The 20,081-nt window shown below is 43.1% G+C and overlaps 3 protein-coding genes across 3 annotated transcripts; all 3 read right to left on the bottom strand.

Annotated features, from left to right (window-relative positions):
* Positions 1-3,627: 3,627 nt before the first annotated feature.
* On the bottom strand, positions 3,628-4,995 carry LOC131681143 (uncharacterized). The gene has a single exon (XM_058961855.1). It carries the CDS (start codon positions 4,993-4,995, stop codon positions 3,628-3,630), a length of 1,368 nt encoding a protein of 455 aa, XP_058817838.1.
* A 233-nt stretch (positions 4,996-5,228) lies between these two features.
* LOC131681142 (uncharacterized) lies at positions 5,229-6,974 on the bottom strand. The gene has a single exon (XM_058961854.1). The coding sequence runs from the start codon at positions 6,972-6,974 to the stop codon at positions 5,229-5,231; it is 1,746 nt and encodes a 581-aa protein (XP_058817837.1).
* An 8,838-nt stretch (positions 6,975-15,812) lies between these two features.
* On the bottom strand, positions 15,813-19,004 carry LOC131685863 (putative sodium-coupled neutral amino acid transporter 10). The gene is made up of 5 exons (XM_058969875.1): positions 18,670-19,004; positions 18,487-18,604; positions 18,025-18,427; positions 17,147-17,966; positions 15,813-17,072 (listed from the first exon to the last, which is right to left on the bottom strand). The coding sequence occupies exons 1-5, from the start codon at positions 18,754-18,756 to the stop codon at positions 16,110-16,112; spliced, it is 2,391 nt and encodes a 796-aa protein (XP_058825858.1). The 5' UTR covers positions 18,757-19,004; the 3' UTR covers positions 15,813-16,109.
* Positions 19,005-20,081: the final 1,077 nt, after the last annotated feature.

Here is a 20,081-nt window from a genome sequence, read left to right as displayed (position 1 = left end):
GTCTAATCCCGAATTTGTCTTTCTGAGGGAACAGAAAGCACGAGGAGATATACTTTCATCTAATGCAGCTCTTATCAAGTCACGGATGCTTAGGAAGTATCGGCATCGATCGGTCACGCACCTTAACCCTACTGCCCAATGTACGAGGGTGTGGAGGAAATGTCGGAGGACTGCCCCAGATTTGAGGAAGTGCGAAGCGAGTTTTCGGCGCAGAGTGTCGTACAAGAGATTGTAAAGAAGAAATGACGTAGAATACTGTCAGTAGTCGCGCAGAACTAGTGAAGCAGCACAGGAAATAAAGAGATCAACAAACTAGTGACTAGAGCTGACAGTTCGAATAAGTGCACCTTACTGGTCGCCGTGGAGTAGGATAGATCCACCAGAGGGAACTAGTACGCATCTATGCATCGGATGAGGGTCGTCGGGATGTCACGCTCCACCCGGAAGCGCCGGAGAGACCTTGACATCCATAGGTTGGCCCATTGAGTAGACTAGCCCCACCATCGAGGACGAGACTGAGTAGATCTCGACGAAGCGGGTAGGTAAATGGCTTATGAAAACCACTATCGGTAATAAGAGAAATTCCGCTGTCGGAGAACTCTCAGTCAGAGTAGGCTAGTTGCACCATCAGGAAATATTCGAGTGGATCTCGATAATACTGGGAACTGGAAGTAGATTTCGGAGCTGAATAGCACAAGTATGAAGAAGACCTAAACGGCGTAATAGATAAAAAAAAATGACGGAAAGAAAGAAAAAAGTCGGCTGGTAAATGTCTCAATGCAACCATCTCATGGATCAAGCGAGACCTCGAGAGAACTGCGGAAAACTCTTAAGCAAAGCAAGCAAAGATAGTTTACCATACTTCTGCTTCACTATCTCTTGACTCGCGCCAGTAAGAGAAAGCCGTGAACGTCACACAGCTGAATCTTAACCACTGTGCACCTGCCCAACAGCTGTTGTGGCAGTCGGTCTCGGAGTCGAGGACAGATGTCGCCCTCCTATCTGATCCGTACAGCGTCCCTGCCGAAAACGGCAATTGGGTGTTGGACGGGTCTGGGATGGCGGCAATCTGTACAACGGGACGGTTCCCGGTTCAAGAGGTAATACACTCCTCCGCCGAGGGTGTTGCGATTACCAAGATCAATGGTATGTTCTATTGTAGCTGTTATGTTCCATCAAGGTTGCCCATAGAACAGTTCAACCAGATGATCGACAGGCTCTCGTCCGACCTAGTGGGCCGGAAACCGGTAGTCGTAGCGTGAGATTTCAACGCTTGGGCAGTGGAGTGGGGTAGCCGCTGTACAAATAGCCGGGTCCCAGCTCAACTGGAGGCGCTTGCGAAACTCGACGCTGTGTTAGGCAACAATGACTCCGCTAGCACATTCCGTAGAAATGGGGTGGAGTCATGGATTGACGTAACGTTTGCCAGCCGGGGTCTGGTTCCAGGCATGGAATCAAGGGTAAACGAGGGCTATACCCATAGTGATCACTTAGCAATTCGCTTTAGGATCAACTATGGCAGCATCCGAGGGCGGGTGATCCCTGTCAGGTACGTGGGTGGAAGTCCAATGACTTCGACATCGAAGTTTTCACCGTGGCCCTGAGACTGGAGGCCAACACCGACAGTCTAAGCGGGGATGCGCTGGTAGCCGTCCTACCACGCGCGTGCGACGCCACTATGCCGAGGAAAACCCTGCCAAGAAACGACAGACGCCCGGTATACTGGTGGAGTACTGAGATTGCAGCCCTACGATCAGCCTGCCTCAGAGCTAGACGTAGGATGCAAAGAGCTCGCACCGAGGATGCAAGAGAGAACCGCCGTGAAGTTTTTCGAACTGCGAAATTGGCCCTTAACAAGGCCATTAAGAGCAGCAAGAGAGCGTCTTTCACCAACCTGTGCGAGAGTGCCAACGCGAATCCGTGGGGTGACGCCTATAGAATCGTGATGGCCAAGAGCAAAGGGGGCTCTCCACTAGAGTGACAGGAAAAAAATACCCCTATCCGCCCACCCCTGAGTCGATTCCTAGCCCCACCAGGAGTACTTGCACCAAATTTGAAGCAAATCGGACAAGTCTAACTACCGGACCAACGTGCCTGAAGTTTGTATGGGATTTTTCAACAATTTACATGGAGAAACCCCTCTAGCTGGTATTTTGGCCGCTAGGTGGCACTGTATGTATCGTCTCATCACTGTATGTGAAAATAATAAAGAAAATTTAATTGTCTACAACTTTGTCGAAGACTGCTAGTTAAAAGAAGTTATTAAACTTTTAACGAAGTGATGTCTGAGTCAGTTTTGCATGGGGCCTAACAGTACATGGTTGTGTATCAGTACTCGATTCGTACGAACTAAACCTTTATATGAAATAATCATTAGGTTTAGCTCAATGGTATTGTTTGGGATCCGGTACTTACCCCTTTCTTCCTTCGTTTGCTGGGTGGACTGTATTCAGTTCCGGGCGATTCTTGGGTGGACGATTCTTGGACGATTGTTGGGTGGACGGTTTACTTATACTGCAATTGTTGGCTCCAATCCCATAAATAAACACATATTTATTCAATCACAACACTACATTTAAGACGTTTATTACACTTAATTAAACTACATTTATTGTAACATAACACACTTTAAAACATTATTTTACTGGTACAATTTTCATGGCGACTGACCAGTACGCCTTTCCCGGGTGCAATAGTTGATGGCCGATGCTCTCCTCTTCACTACTGCTGCAGGATGCCGGCAATCAGCCGACGTCGCGTCGCTCTGGAATCTTCTCCCCGATGTCTCCCACTGCCAAAAAAGACATCAGCTCTCGTTTTCTATGCTGCACTATAACTCGGTTGCATCCTTGTTATCTTTTCGGATAAACAGATGACAGTTATCCAGTCACCGTTTGTGTTTGCCATCATGTCGTCTCTCGAACACACGCACACAACGTACTCCAACCGCTGATCACCTTGCAGCAAACAATTTCACTGTCGAGGGGTACGTCGATAGAACGGGTACAAGTAGGACAGTCGCAAACATCCTCGTCCACCCTGAAGTTTCTGAAATTTCTGAAAAGAAAAGAAACCTCTCGCGCACCAGGTGAACGGATCGAATCATCTACAACTGGGAGTCTTGCTGGTCTGATGATGGCAGGATACAAATTTTTCAACGGGCCTTTCAAGTATTCCTGTTGTGGTCTTAAGCGTCACTACTCTGACAACTCCGTCGTCTCCAGAGTGGACCTTCTGAATCCTTCTCATTTTGTCGTCGCGGATTATCACCAATTGAGAGAGAGATTGGAATCGGTGGTTGCCAACGCTTCACTCTGCCCTGCAACTGGGTTGAATATTCCAACCGCTATCGTTTCCAGAATTGCTGTAGTTTTTGCTGTATTGTTTGCCACTGCTTCAACCGATTTAGTAGAACAGCCGTGAAGTCTGGAGCAGGCAGTTGTTACATGGAGGCTCCAATCAAAAAATGTCCTGGAGTCAAAGGTTCCAGATCATTCGGATCGTCGGACATCGCAGTTAGCGGTCTAGAGTTAAGACATCCCTCCACCTGAACCAAAAGAGTGTTCATATCTTCAAATGAAACAACATGGTCACCGAGGACGCGCAACAAATGGTATTTGGCTGACTTCACTGCCGCTTCCCATAGACCTCCGGAGCACTGAGGGGATTAAAATGCCAATGGATTCCCTCTTTTGTGCATTCCTTCGCTATCTTCTCGTTGTGCTCTTTGCTGTGTAACAATTCAGCCAGTTGTTTCAGTTGGTTCCGAGCTCCAATGAAGTTTGTCCCGTTATCAGAGTACAGGTCGGAACACTTGCCTCTTCTTGCAATCAATCTGCGTAACGCCTGCAGAAACCGGTCCAGATCTGTTACAAGATGAACAGCTTTCGTGCCCATACAGACGTATACTGCTACATAAGCCTTCACTGCCGTACGACGGGGACCTGGGCGTATATGTACCGGGCCGCAATAATCGACTCCTGTGCGTGAGAATGGCCTTGATGCCGTTACACGCGCTGCGGGCAGCTCACCCATGAACTGTTGAATAGGTCTTGGCTTTGCTCTGAAACAATGTTGGCACCGATATACTATTTGCCGAACTACACTGCGGCCTCCCAATGGCCAATACTGAAGCCTTACGGTGCCAAGAAGAAGCTGCGGTCCTGCGTGAAGCAACTCCTTATGAAAATGCTCTAGTAGCATTCTTGTTAGAAGATGTGTTGCTGGAAGAACTATTGGAAGCTTGGTATCTTCATTTTCCTGTGAGTGGGCCAATCGCCCTCCAACTCTGATCAGATTGTCTCTAGACAACTGTGGGTAAAACCAGCGCAGCGGTGAACTCCTTAATACCGCTTCATGGTTCGAAAGCGCCTTCCACTCTTTCGGGAACGTTTCCTGCTGAATGCGTCCCATTACCGTGTGCTCTGTCTCCTTCAATTCTGCTGCCTGTAGAATTCCTTTCCATCTTCTGCTAGCCTCAGTCCGCTTGAGGGTATTTTTCAATCGTAGCCAGTACGCTGTACTTCTCATCAAATTTTGATAGTTGGAGAACTTGCTAACGTACCAGGTTCCGAAATATTCCTGCTGTTTCGCACATGGAACTGCTGAGCGCCCTTCTACGTCCTCAACGTTTGCCATTGTCGGTTGCCTTGGCCATGAATCTAGCCCTGCCTGAAACCATGGGGGGCCTTCCCACCACAGCTCACTGTGCTGGATCTGCTCTGGAGTTAATCCGCGCGAAATTAAGTCGGCCGGATTTTGGGTTCCTGGAACGTGCTGCCAAATATGCGCCTCGGTGATTCCTTGAATTTTCGACACGCGATTAGCAACGAATGTAGTCCACGTTGTGGGTACTGCCTTTAGCCATTGGAGAACACAGGTAGAGTCCGTCCAGAAAAACTGCTGCACGTTCATCTTGATCGCCTTAGAAATCTTCTCCGAAAGCTGAGCCGCCATCAATGCTCCACACAGCTCCAACCGGGAATGGATTGGCATTTCAACGGAGCTACCTTTGATTTGGACGACAGTGATACGATTCTAACACCTCCCGTTGAATCCACACTTTTAGTATACGCGCATGCTCCGTATGCTCGCTCGGATGCATCTGAGAAGAAGTGTAGCTCTATGACTTCGGTTTTATAACGCAGCGGTCGATTCTCAGACTGTTTAGTAGTGGCAACTGAGAGTGGAAATCTCGCCATTCTGTGTCAACCCTTGATGGCAGTGGACTATTCCAATCTAAGGTCCTTCAATTGCCATCCTTTAGACACCACAGTAGCTTCATGAAAATATTTGCAGTTGATTACTGCTCCTACCAGGCCCAACGGATCGAATAGCGTAGCTGTGATTGACAGCACCTTACGTTTAGAGAATTTACCGGCTGGATCTAATTCCTGTATTTTGAATCGGAACATCAGGACATCATCCACTGGAAGCCACACCAGTCCTAGGGTTCGTACTTCGGGATCGGGATCTAGCTGGACTTCTTTCGCTTGCATTACCGCCAGATTTTCTTCTGGTATGCCCTGCAATACCATCGGGCAGTTAGAAGCCCACTTTCTCAGACGGAATCTGCCTTTATCCACCATCTCGGACAGCTGGATTCGTAGCTCCAACGCTGCTTCTGCTTCGTCAGCACCAGTCAAAATATCGTCCATGTAGACGTCTTCGATTGCAGCCCTTGCAGCTAGTGCGTATTGTACTTGCTCGTCCATAGCCAATTGCTTCAGAGTTCTGGTTGCGAGGAACGGGGCGGGCTTGGTTCCATAGGTAACCGTGGTTAATTCGAAGATACTTACCTCCTCGGCCCTATCGACACGCCACATAATTCGTTGAAGAGGCATGTCTCCCTCATCAATCTGGATTTGCCGAAACATCTTTTCGACCTCTGCTACCACCATATACTGCTTGGTTCGACTCCGTAGAATAATTGACCGGAGATCATCCTGAATCACCGGTCCCACTAATAGTGCATCGTTTAGAGATGTTCCCGAAGAAGTTTTGCACGATGCATCAAAGACCACTCTGACTTTGGTTGTGGTGCTTTCTTGTTTGACTACTGGATGATGCGGTAAGTAGCAGTGTGTGCCTTCCTCATCTGGTGCCACAGTTACCTTTCGCATATGGCCTAGCTCCAGGTATTCCGCCATGAACTGGTTGTACTGTTTCCGGAGCTCGGGATCCCTCGACAGTCTGCGTTCCAAAGCTTCTAGCCGCCGGAATGCGATGTCCCTTGATTCGCCCATCCTTGCCAGTGCGACTTCATCCCTTGGTGGTAAGACTGTGTATCGGCCATCCGCTCCCCTTCGTACAGTTCTAGCATACTGCTCCTCGCAGCGTGCTTCCTCAGGTGAATAAGTAGAGGTAGAATTGATCTCCTCACAGGCCCAGAAACGAGTCAATATTTCCTCTAGACCGACTGCCATATTGCAGGTTATACGTTGGGTTTCCAGCGAGCTTTCAACCGTGCCAGCTACTACCCATCCGAATATCGACTCGGTTAGAGAAGGAAGGTCCCTGCCTAAGTGGACTTCATTGCCAGTGTGGAAGAATGCGAAGAAGTGCTGGATCCCAAGCACTAAATCAACTGCCTTGAACTTGAAAAACGCTGGATCCGCTAGCTCCACACCAGTTGGGATTTCCCATCCCGTCATATCCACGTTGGCTATCGGAAGATTTGCTGTGACCCTCAGTAATAGAAGAAACTCCATCTTCCGCGAGAAAGCAGATACTCGCGACTTCACTGTTGTTGTCACCTTATGCTTGACCTTGGTATTGGATTGCCCAATCCCGTACACAGACACGTCGGACCGTCGCCATTGAACGCTCATCAGTTGACATAACCGCTCGGTCATGAAATTGCATTCAGAACCCGAATCCAGTAGAGCCCTTGCTTGATAACTACCTCCTTGATCGTCCTCTACTAAGACGATGGCCATAGCAAGTAATACCGATGAGCTGCGCTGACCAGACATGTTAGATGAAACAACCGATGGTGTGCTGGCTATTCTGGTACTAGATTCCCCTTCCTTGGAATTGCCGGAACTGTTTGCTCCCTTACCGCCTTCGCCGTCCGTCCGAAAACATACCAAGGTATGGTGCTTGCCCTTGCAATTACGGCACACATATCGTGAAGAACAATCCGCAGCCAGATGACCCTTCCGGAAACAATTGCGACATAAGGAGTGGTTGCGGAGCAGATTATCGCGGGCGGATACTGCTAAACGGTGGAAAGCTGGACATTGATAAAGAGGATGGGATTCCGAACACGCAATGCACCGTCCTCCTGTATTTTGTACGACACTATGGCTAGAGCGCACTACAAATGGCTTCTTTTGCGGCTGCGGTACGACAACCGTGGGTTCAACGGATCTAGTTGGCAATGCTCCCAGTCAGTACTCTGATCCGTCTTTGCAAGAATTCTGTCAATTCCTTCACCGTATCCTGCTCCTTGGTGAATGAATGCTCTTCCCAAGCTCTCCTAGTTGCACTGTCTAGACGCGAAACTAATATGTCTAGCAGTAGAAGATCCTTGTAGTCGGCGGGTTGTACCAGCTGATCAAGGGTCTGAACAACACGTTCGAATCCCTCCAACAAAGAATCGCCAGATGGCAGCATGAGTGGGATAACTCCTCGAAAGGTAGGTGGACCCACCGGCTGATACCTAGCACATCGAACTGGGTGGGTAGACCCCATGGGGAAGTTCACTTCCATCTGGCACGATTCCTATCAGGGCATGGCTGCTTCCGACAGTACCTCCACAGCCTCGGGCACGCGGAGGTCCCCGTCTGTCCTGACTGCCCAGGTGCTGACGAAACTGCCGAGTACATATTGTTTGCATGTCCTCTCTTCTACGTCAAAAGGAGAGCAATGCTTGACGTCTGTGGCTGAGACACAACCCCTGATACCCTTATTCAGCGGATGTGTCAAGCGGTAGAGAAGTGGAACGCAGTCTCGACCGCAACCACTCAGATTGCCTGCCGGCTACAGAGAATCTGGCGCATCGAGCAACTAACGACGGGCTCGACTAACTAGTGATTGATTATTTGGAGCGGAAAGGGCCTAGCGCGAAAAAGTAAGTGAATGGTTCATGCTGAGGCAGATTTGGCGCAGCGACTGGCAACCGCTTAAGGGGTAAAACAAGCCACCCCGAAGCAAGACAGAAGAGTGAGTGAAAAGGCGTATATATGGACTGCCTCATGCCAAGATGGGAGGGTCGTAACGTAGTATGTTGGGACTTCGCTATTGATACCTCGTGGCGTGGGAGAGGAGCGCAGGGTGAGCATCCAAGTCAGCCTCACATGGTGTGATAGGGGTTAGCACAAAAGTAAGCTTCACATGGAGTGTTAGAGAGTGAATCAGGGTGTGACAGAGCGAGCACCCAAGTAAGCCTCATACAGGATGTATGAATGCGTGAGCGGGAGTGAGTGAGTACATCAAATATAACCATCCCCCCAGAATTAATACCGACGAGAGGTAGTCCCTTGCGAGAACAATGGCGAAGCCCAATGGAGTTTAGTTGGTATTACCTTGTTCATGGTGGAGCCCGACACTCCAGTACACTTCATGTCGTAGCTTGGCATCTACTAAGCACGTGTACTGGGTCAGTGCGTAAATTGCATTCTCCATTGAAAAAAAATCCTTGACTCGTCATTCGTTGTCCTACATCTCCCGTTATTTCAGTCCATGCCCTCGTATTATGAAATTTTGAACTACATTATTTGAAAATACCCGATTGATGGTAAAATTGATGTAGAACAAGATTCCTCCTTGAAGACTCCGAATTCCCTTTACGCTTAGTCGGACTACATCTGATCTTCTTTGGGATCAAAGATAACACGCAAAATATTCAAGATTACAAAAGTGCGTAGAAATATTGAGCCGTGACAGATAACTCGAAAGTTCGCTTTTGGTAAGCTCAGAATTGTGATATCCTGTCCAAAGCAAGTAAAAAAGATTACCTGGATGAGTATTCTTTTTATGAAGGACTACCGCGTCTATATGCCCGTCCACAAAGTTGAGATCGACGGTGTAGTCACCGATTCGAGATATTCATACGTCAATCTACTAAAGCATCGGGTTGGCTTTAAAGACACTTTAAGAACTCTTTAGTAGAAATATCAAAGAGCTACAATAAATCAATATACCCACTTGGTTCAGGAAGAGTGCGCCTTTGTCCATCCCTTTGTGGGAACATCTGATAACAAGAGTGGGTTAAAATTTTGCTCAGAGCAAAAGTGGGTTAAAATATTCTGTTAGATCAGAAATGGTATATTCATCACAACCTCAGGCAAAAGTAGTTCAAATATTAATTCGCGCAAAAGTGGTTCGACAAAATTTTCAGGGCAAGACTGGTATAGCATATTAACCCACTTTTGCGCTAAGAAAAGAATCACATATTTCTTATTCGGACTTGTGGATAATGAAATTTTGGTCAAAGTTTCGATGGCATAGAAATCATGAGATATAGTATCCGTATAGGTTAGCAGACATCGGAAATGGACAATTTCCGCCATTTTGAAATCCAAGATGGCGACTTCTGGTAACCACAAAAAAGTGAGAACCAGTATCAATATGGGTGTCATTTGAAAGGAGGTGGTCAGTGGACACCGAAAATTGACGATTACCGCCATTTTGAAATCTAAGATGGCGACTTCCGGTTACCACAAAATAGGGAGAAACACCATCAATATGGGTGTCATTTGAAAGAGCTTGATCAGCTGACACCGAAAAGTGACGATTAGCGCTGTTTTGAAATCCAAGATGGCGACTTCCGGTTACCACAAAGTGGTAAGAACCACCATCGATATGGGTGTCATTTGAAAGGGGTGGTCAGCAGACACCGAAAATTGGCGATTAGTGCAATTTTGAAATCCAAGATGGCGACTTCCGGTTATCCCAAAATAGTGAGTATCATCAATATGGATGTCATTTGAAATGGGGTGGTCAGTAGACATCGAAAATTGATACTAGTCGCCATTTCAAAATTCAAGGTGGCGTTCGGGTTGCCACAAAATAGTGAGTCATAATCAATATGGATATCATTTAAAATCCAAAATGGAGACTTCCGGTTTCCACAAAATGATGAGTGACGTCATCAATGTGAATGTCATTTAAAAGAGGTAATCATTGGAAAGCGGTTTTATATCTTTAGATTATTTAAATAACTATATGATACCGTGAGAATTGTAGTTTTTTCTCTACTTTTAATTCATTTAGGTTAACGTATTGTACTGGATTTGTGATACTGATTTATCATTTTTTAACAAATGATTTAAAGATATCCACAGAAGTTACTGCCACGTCTCCTGTCAAAATATTTTTGTATGTACCTAGGGTGATAAGCATATATCGCTTCTTATGTTTTATTGGCACACGCGTTCCATATTTCGGATGTACCTCATGCGTTTTTTATTACTAAGTCATTACTAAGTACTAAGTTGCCTCATTTGAAACTAAGGTTGTGGTACCGATAATACCGGTACCGAAAATCCCGGGAATACCGACTCATTTTTGGTACCGTAATACCGGTACTGAACAAAAGCCAGTACCGGTATTTTCGGTACTATACATTTTTTATGACAAATATGTTAACTCTGCAGGGGGATCTGTTTCAAAATATCGGTCTGCAAGATAACGTTTAATTATATTAATTTTTCTTCTAGATAAATCGTTGAGATAACACCTTTGTGTGGGAATGTGGTGGGGCCATCATCATAATAATTCTAGAAGTTAAAGTTTTATTAGCGACATTCTGATTGGTTTCCATTATTCACTGGTTGATGCGTAATAAGACTATGGTCTAAGTCATTTCTGTATTTGGTTTGCTCTTAAACCTTTATCTATAAAAGAACGAACAGTGATTTAGTAGCTAACAGTTTTAGACTTGGTGAAATGCTTCAAATGGGGCGATTTATAATTATTGATGATCGGAAAAATCAGTAAAACTCCATAGTTTACAGGAAAGCAAGGAGCCTTGATATGCATTAGAGAATAGTAGGCAAACGACATAAAGGTCGAGACCAATTTTCAGAAAAGCAAGAGAGGAAATGCAATTAACCTGCTCGGATTTACTGCCATTCTCGCTTTGATTTACTGTTGTTAATAGAGTTTCATACATTTACCATCTGTTCAAGTCGACGAAAGTTGCACCACTTAGCAGTTATTGATTTCAAAGTGGCCTCGATTTCTAAATAAAAGAAGGTGCCCTATACGAAAAATATCTTTTGTGAAATGAGTCTTGCCATTCCGAAGCAATTAAAAACAATAAACATGTTTTTTGATCAGCACAAATCAATCATCTGAGAATAAGATCATCAGTTTGAGCATTCAATTTCAGTTTGAAGCCTTTTTCGATTTTTTTAAAAAAATATTCTAGTACCGGTACTTTACCGGTACTACCGGTACTGAGGGCTTCAGTACCGTAGTACACTGAAGTCTTTTTTATGCGGTTTTTTTATGCGGATTTTTTTTATGCGACTTTTTTTATGCGGATTTTCAAAGTTATGCGGTTTTTTTTATGCGGATTTTCAAAGTTATGCGGTTTTTTTATGCAGATTTTCAAAGTTATGCCGTTTTTTTTATGCGGATTTTCAAAGTTATGCGGTTTTTTTTATGCGGATATTTTTTATGCGGTACGTATCCCCCGCATAAAAAAAAACTTCAGTGTACCGGTTCTCGCCAAAAAGGATCGGTATTGCAAACCCTATTTGAAACACGTTTAGAACATTGCTTTGAAAAAGGGTATTCAGCACATACACTCAGGTTCGCTCGACGGGGTAAAAACATTTCGGTCATGTAACGACCTAAGGACATGTTCAGTAGTGGTTCAGTTATAGATTCATAATTTTAAAAGTTCAGCATGGATGAACATGAAGTTTGTTTGTGCAACTAGGAAAAAACATTAAAAAATTAATTAAATCGGGAATCTATATTTTCGCTCGAAAGAACATATTTTGCCATTTATTGTTTGTAAACAATTTCTAATAAATTTTGATCATAGTAGCGTGTGAGGTGGTTCAATTTTTAAATACGAGTTCGAGCAGCTGGTATCTGGCTAATTACTCGAGTAATGTTGACTTCCAATGCTTCAATCGTTGCAGACTTATCCACAGGCTTAATATAATAAAAAAAAGAGATTAGGATTGTTAGGATTATATAGCAAAACGAAAGTCGCTATTTTTGCAATTTGTTTTTGAAGAATCGAAAGAAGATGGGGCTTTTTTATTTTCATGGCCTTAAAATTTGACGTGACAAGATGATGCTTTTTCTTTATTGCTTTGTTTTTTATGTATTTAGTAACAAAGGAGGCAGTGAAAAGACGAAGGGAACGTGCCATTTGAGCCAGACGCTACTGATATGAAAAGAACACATGGTAGTATGTGTAGGAAAAAATAAGTTCGGCTTTGACACTGGTTTATTTTTTTGGAATTGTCCTACTGAAACTAAAGAGCAATTGCAGCGGGCCGTGCTTCTGATTGTGATATTGAGTGTACAGCTCAAATATGCGGGCGTAGGGACTTTACGATCGCGTGGTAATAGGCGTTTATTTGTTCGTTGAGACCATGTTGATCAGATTATAAGTGCGTTCACTAAATCATCGAGACATTTTTCTGTTTTTGAAATCATGGGCGTAGTTGATCGTTGATTATCGTGATTACATGTCTACCTATATGTATAATGGCTAGGGGCTCGAGCGTTTGTACGTTGACATATTCGATTATGTTGGTTTTTGTATCTCGCGGGTGCTAGTGTGTAACTTGGCTTGTATACATTCGATTTTATAACTGCGAGCCCATTTCCATTTTCGCCTGTGTTCTTGAATGATCGCGTGGACCGTGAATGATACTTAATTTTCAGTATTCGGTTCAGATGCCAGAAGCGAATGAGTTCCCTGGTATCACTAGTTTTCGGTCGTGGCGCTATAGAACGTGTTGTCTAGTGGCTATGAGCGTTATTTTTTATTAGTCCAACTGAACGCATTGACCTACACTGAAAAAAATCCAAACGTTAATTCTATTTGCTTCAAACCGCTTAAAATTCATATGAAGAAGAAATGCTATTGTTATCACGCGCACACATAGCTTCAATGTGTCAACTGTATAAACTATGTATGCACACACATAAGTTATATGTGCATATTGTTATAGAGTAGGGTTTTATGTGTCTAATAGTTATGAAATGTGAATGTAAGATTAATATTTCTTGTAAATACACACATTAGGTTTATGTGCCAGCAAATAGTGTCTATATGCCTCCGTTAATTGCAAAAATCTATGTGTAAAATCAATAGGCATAACGTTTACTTTTTTTTGAGTGTATGTTGCTAGGGCCGAGATTTGAGACTTCCGGTTGATCACGCGAACACCAGCGTTTGTAGGTTCACAATCGGCACCCCTTTTTTGTAAATTAAAAAGTGCTGAACGGTTCACTTTATCACCGGAGGGTAATCTTGTTTGGAAGATCGCAGACGTAGATATGCGGGGTTTATCGCGAAGGGCCTCCATAGATCTTTTGGTATTTTGTTATCTTCGGTAGTTCTGGCATGGGGCACTCCAAGTTAAAAAGCGAACCTGGGCTCATCGCCAAGTCCAGGGTACCTCCAACGAGAACGTGGCCCTAAACCCATTTTATACACGAAACGTTATCTATTCATATCATATCATGTCGTCCTATGCAGAGCTACAAATTTTCAAATTCATTGAATGAAAATTGAACATATTCAGCCCCATTCATTTTCAATATTCAGTGGCGAAACTGAAAGCGTCAAACGAACCAACTGCTCATTCATTCTGTACGAAAAGCAGCTGAGCGTGCCGAGCCGGTTTTATTGCAGTTTTGTACAACAACATCAATTGACGACCCCCTAGAGGAAAACCATCGAAGTTGACTACTAAAAAATATTAGACGAGTTGTACTAAATCTTTTGAATTTAAAACCTATAAAGGCTCACTACTGTTAGAGTTAGGCTCTCTTTCAATTTCGAACCTCGTTGTACAGAAGAACTATCATTGTGATATAAGGTGTAAGACGTCCCGAGGCATGTTCCGACAAATTAATTGTGTTAGTGTTCCGAACAAAAGCTGTTTCGATATGACAAGACAATTCGAAATTCCCTTCATCCATCCGAGAACCAGTGACTCATAGATAATACAGTCCACAGATCAATTCCAATTTTACGTCGCGAACACATTCAATGCAGAATTTCATTCATCTCCGATTATTGTACGAGGCGAACGTGCAACAACGAACAAAACGCATCAGAGTAGGCCTTGGCACAATATAAGCGATGATAATTAATATATTATGTTTTAGCAATATTTGAAAACATTTACTTGGAGAATAAGTGAAATGAATATTCGATACTCAACTGACTGAATAACATGGATTTTTGAATGAATATTCTTTCTATTCATCGCGAGTCGCATCAGGTTCATTTTCAGTACTCATAAAAGAGCTTCGATTATTTTGAACTCTGGTCCTATGTCCGAACCCCAATCAGAAAGGATCCATAGTATTAGTAAGATCGTAACGCTAGCCATGAAACATCTTGTATACTAGGAATCGTTACATACTGTTCACTCTCTTTCAAATGATATCCATATTCCCACTATTTTTGTTAACAGGAAGTCGCCATATTGGATTTCGAAATGGCACTAAACATCCATTTTCTATGTTTACTAACCAGTCCTTTCCAAATGACATTCCTACCCATGATGGTTTTCACTATTTTTCGATAAACGGAGGCCGCCATCTTGGATTTCAAAATGGCGGTAATCGTCAATTTTCGGTATCTGCTGACCACCCCCTTTCAAATGACACCCATATTGATGGTGGTTCTTATTGCGCACTTCCCACCAACCTGGACTCCGCACTTTCAAAGTGCGAGTGATATCAAAACTGCGATCTGTCAAAACGCATGTATTTCAAGTGATAGAGTTGGTACTTTCATAGACAGACCAGTCGAACTAACCAGTCTATGATAAAAATTTATAAGAAGAATGGTAAGTGCGCTGTGCGGTTAGAATTCAGTTTTTAGTGCCACAAGCAATACTATTTTGTGATAACCGGATGTCGCCATCTTGGATTTCAAAATGGCGCTAATCGTCAATTTCCGATACCTACTGACCACCAAATTTCAAGTAACTTCCACATTGATGATTGTTTCATTGATTTGTGATAAATAATTTCTGAAACCATTCTTAGGATAAAAATGGAATATTTTTCCTCTCAGGGAAAAAGTGGTATATCTTTTTAACCCATTTTTGCGCTAAGGTTTTTTTTTATCCCATTTCTGCTCCGACTGGTACTTAAACCGGTTTTGCTCTTAATAAAACGTATACCACTTTTGCTCGCAGTGAATTTTTAACCCACTCTTGCTCTCAGCCTCTCATCTGTTACTGCTACAAAAAAAAAACTAGCGCCAAATTGTAAAGACTAACATTTTTCTCTTGAGAAGCAGCCAAATATAACAGCTCGAACCTCGAGGAAGTGCTGACGAAGGCTTATACTTAGTGCAGAACTGGTTGGGCCACTGCCTGTTACTCTATACGGCCATGAGGCATAGACGTTGAATAAAGCAGACTATCAAATTCACGGTGTGTCTGAAAGCGTTTGGCGCAAACAAACCATTATTCGTGGAAAGATTGCATTGAAACATTATTCATGGAAGGTTGCGTATTAAAATAAAAAGCCCTAAGTGTAGACACCTCACTCCGTTTATGTCCCAAATATTACCTATCCATCTGTTTTAGCGGAATAAATCAATATTTGAATATTTGTTTCAAATTAGTACGAAGAGCTGTGTAGCGGCCCTAGTAGCAGTAGAAAAAGTACATTATTCTACGCGTCTATTTATGCTGGATGAGGGCATCGTCTCGTCCGCAGCATGTTGCAAGTTGGTTTCTACAAGTTTGCATATTTATAATCCTTTTTTTTCTGTGGGCGATGAAATTTACATTTTCCGACAAAGCTCAAATGAAGCGTAGCGTAGTTGTATCATTAGCATAAAGTTTTTCGTGCACAGTATGGAAATAGAAACATTTTTTTCCAATAGAATGGGAAAATGTTTACGTTTCAATCTATAAACCTTTTTTTATAAATAAATAAGTTTATTTCCTTAATAGTTTGCGTTCATCCATCAATATATCACTCCGAATCATATTCACGAGCTTATCTTTTCCTATAAGATCATGAATTATGTTACCATTCTGCTTAAACTGTCGCTCAAGCGACTCCTTTTCACTTGCACTTGTTGTCGTTTGTGCATCAGTCTTTTTACAGTTCTCGCCGCTTTCGTTTGCTTCAACCTGCGTATCCTGACCACCACCCGAATCCTGTTTCAGTACATTTCTTTTGCTCCTTACCGCCAGCAGATCTCGTTTAGCACCAGCGTCGTCGTCTTTTTTGCTCTCAACATCTGCTTTCTTTTGCGCTTCCTCAACAACCTCCACCGGCTCTGGCTTTTGTTCAACCGGAAGCGGTGGCAGTGGTTCTGCTTTTTCGGCTAAAGGCTCCTTTTTCGCTTCCACTACATCATTTTTCAAATCGTTATTGACAGATTCGGCTAACAATTTAGTTTCAACGGCGGCGGAGGAGTGATTCTGTTGTTCAGGGCTAGCTTTTTCAATCTGTTCGATCAAGGTTTCATTGGCTTGGGCTTTTAGTTTACCTTGCTCAGTCAGCAGCCGAACAATAGGATCTTTGTTGTGATTTAAAATTTCCGCCTTTTCGGGCAACTGCTTCTCGACCTCCGATTTGACAGTCACAGGCGCTGCGGGTTCCTTGTCTTTGGAAGCTTTCTGATCGATTTTTTCCACTATCTCGTCGAACTTCTTCAGTACCAACTGCTGAGTTTCCTCGTTCGTTTTCACCAGCTGTTCCTTAATGACCTGTACCTGTGCTTCCAGTTCCTTCTTGGCACTCTTCAGTTCACTGATATCCTGTTGTATTTTTTCCTTCTCCTCCACAGCTATTTCCTTTTCCTCCTTCAGAATTGCATCCTGACCGATTATTTCCTCTTTGGATTCCGGCTTGTGCTGCTGGCCCGGTGGTGGTTCAGGCGTTATCAAGGCCTAGAAAAGAACAATGTGAAAATTACTTTACTGTTCGATAAGGATACGTAATTATAATGATCCTAGGAACTCACCACGCCATCTTTGGAACCATCACTTTTTTGTGCATCGACGGCTTTTACTGTTTGCAGCTCTTCAACATGCAACAGGGGCTTTTCGGTTGGAATCGGCATCTGTTTTACCTCTGGCTCAACTGGTTGTTGCAATTTCACGTCGTCCAGCGGTTTGTCTAGATTTGCTTCCATCTTATCCACTTTCAGTACAGGCGGTAGAGTGACTTTTCTGTCTACCACAGTCTCGTAAGTTTTCTCCGGTACGTGATTCATAGCAACCAGATTAGCGTACGTGCCGAGAATCATGATCAAAAAACCGAGAGCGATCATGACCTGCGCCAGCTGTTTCTCGGCGATGTTCGTTTTGCAAATGTGCATATAACAAGCAGCCGGAATGATGATACAGATCGCTACCCCGATCGTGGACCCAACTAATCCAATGACTACTTCGATGGATGGAACTATAAACCCGAGGCAGAGTGCCACAGTTACAATGGCCAACGTCAACGGTCGGAACTTTGACTCGGGGATGTAATAGTGTGTATCCGAATAGGCTCTTTTATACAGCAGCGAATACAAACTAACCCGACACGGGAATATTGCCAATGGAAAGCTAAATGCCACCGACAGAACGAAACCAATCTTGATAATGTCCGATACAAATGAAGGCGAGAAATTTATAAGAATGTTTCCAGAAAAGCGAAGACCGCTGTAGGCAACGTAACCGAAAAATCCAATCAAAGCATAAATACAAGCACAGAAATTTGTCGACTTTTGAATCACGCGGCTCATTTTATCCAAGGAAGACGTCGGCATAGTAGCATACACCTCAAATAGTTGCCTAGCGAAAAAAAGTCTTGTTAACACACAATCAGATTAAAAAACTATCAATAACATACATTTGGCACGAGAGAGCCATGCTGAAGATGGGCAAACACTGCAAAATGCCACTAGTATCCCACAGTGCCAAACCATTGTACCAACCAGCTTTACTGATTTGTTCGCCTGACTCGGCCATCACCTTGAGCACCAAGCAAAGATAGAATCCCAACGACGCGGTACATACCGATGCCAAACTGTCCACATTCCGTAGCAACCCCAGCGGGACAATGCACACTAAGGTTACCACGATCATTACCCACAACCGCAGGGTGCTGCTCTCATTTATCGACAATATCTTTGCCGTTATTTGTGGACCCAAATCGCCGACAACAACAAAGTAGGCCACACAGGTACCCAGCAGATAGCAGACTACACATAATTCCACCAGTAATTTGCCGAAGGATCCAAAGGCGTAGAATGCTAAAACGAAGAAAGGATATTCGAAGAAATGTCGTTAAACGAGTTTTTGTTATACTTACCAATTTGTTCGAAATTTTTGCGCCTTGAAATTATAGCAGATTTGATCATATAACTACAAACTAGTCTTGTGATGTAGGTGCTTAGCAGTAGCAGTACTAAGGATAGTATGATGCCACACTAAATCAGAAGAAAATCACAATAAGTATACACTACGAAATTTGAAAACCTTTCCATCCTCTTACCTTCTGGAAGCAGAAAGGCATCGAAAGGACACCGACGCCTATAATACTGTTTGTCAAGGTAACTGTTTGTGCCGAACTTCGTTCCATAATAAATTTGGCTTGTTCCGAGTGCGTGTGATGTTCCAGTGAAAGAGATCCTTTTTTTGGTGTTAATCGACGGACATTTGGACTGGAATTTGTGCTTCTCAACAACCAATAGCAGCTGGAAACTTTCTTGTTAGTAAACGCAAGCACCTTATCAGCACGTATAATAGTAAAGTCACACGTAGTTCGCTTTCGTCCGCCTTCGTGTAATGTTTGTTTTGGTTTGTTGTGCACGTTTGCTTTCGATTGACTGTTCCTCACAGCTGTGTGCGGTTCGAAACATTTTTGACAGCAATCGGGAGGGGAGGGAATAGGAGATGGATTTCGATATCCAAATACACGAATAAAAATTTATCCCTCAATACCGAGCGTGCGGTTAAACCATATAAAGGCAGGTGTACACCTCAGGAATTGGATCACTATAGCCCGAATAGAAATGTACAGTAACAAAACCATGATTTTCACTGTGACAGTACAGTAATTTTACAATAATTTACAGTAAGTTTTAGTGTTATGCTACAATACAAAAACAATAAACTTTTACGTTTTTACAGTAAATTTCAATGTAAAATAGACTTTTACAGTGAAAAAGGGGGTGGTTATGTATCTTAACATTAAAAAAATCAATTTTTCTCCATACATTGTTTTCTCGAAAACAGTAAAATTTAATGTGAATGCACTGTATCAGTTTTTTGCTAAACAGTGAAATTTATTGTTACATGAAATTTTATTGTAAATCTACTGTGAGAACTTAGCATCGAACAATGTTGAAACAGTAATAACTATAATATTTATTGTTTTATGATTGTTTGTAGGGTAAATGCTATTGTAAAATTCTATCCGGGAGGTTTGTTCCAGTACATGGAAGTTACTCCGTGTTGCTCCGGAGCAAAAAATTCTTGCTCCTTTTCACACCGGTTTGCCACCAGAAGAAGAAAAAAGAGAAGAAGATAGTACAGGAACGATTTTCTCCCCGTTTGCTCCGGAGTACTTCCAGTTTCTCCTGGTACTGGAACAAACCTTATAATTTTGTGCTACACTGAGAAAAATCCTCTGGTATCTATTATCTGACTTTCGTGGTTGTTTTAACAATTTGCAAACATAGCAGTCAACGACACGACTAGACACTGTTATTCCAAAAGTGTATCGCAAATCTGACTACCCCTCAGTGACTCAGGTAACTGGTACTCTCAAAATTGTCATTTGATTAGAAAATGTATAAAACTAGCAACGCTGATTGTAAAATTCTGTTGTTATTTTTACAAACAGCATACGCTTTCATCCCATGGTTACGGTTTATTGTAACAATAAGTTGGGCAAAAAAAAGT

This window comes from Topomyia yanbarensis, chromosome 2, assembly GCF_030247195.1.
Source record: "Topomyia yanbarensis strain Yona2022 chromosome 2, ASM3024719v1, whole genome shotgun sequence".
Taxonomy (NCBI): domain Eukaryota; kingdom Metazoa; phylum Arthropoda; class Insecta; order Diptera; family Culicidae; genus Topomyia; species Topomyia yanbarensis.
This window is presented reverse-complemented; position numbering and strand designations above follow the sequence as displayed.

Excerpts from the sequence above, each read along its gene's own strand:
- LOC131681143 (XM_058961855.1), bottom strand. The coding sequence starts at position 4,995 with ATGCCAATCCATTCCCGGTTGGAGCTGTGTGGAGCATTGATGGCGGCT.
- LOC131681142 (XM_058961854.1), bottom strand. The coding sequence starts at position 6,974 with ATGTCTGGTCAGCGCAGCTCATCGGTATTACTTGCTATGGCCATCGTC.
- LOC131685863 (XM_058969875.1), bottom strand. The coding sequence starts at position 18,756 with ATGGAACGAAGTTCGGCACAAACAGTTACCTTGACAAACAGTATTATA. Across the intron at positions 18,605-18,669 it reads TGCCTTTCTGCTTCCAGAAG|TGTGGCATCATACTATCCTT; the intron begins GTAAGAGGATGG and ends CTTCTGATTTAG. Across the intron at positions 18,428-18,486 it reads CAAAAATTTCGAACAAATTG|CATTCTACGCCTTTGGATCC; the intron begins GTAAGTATAACA and ends TCTTCGTTTTAG.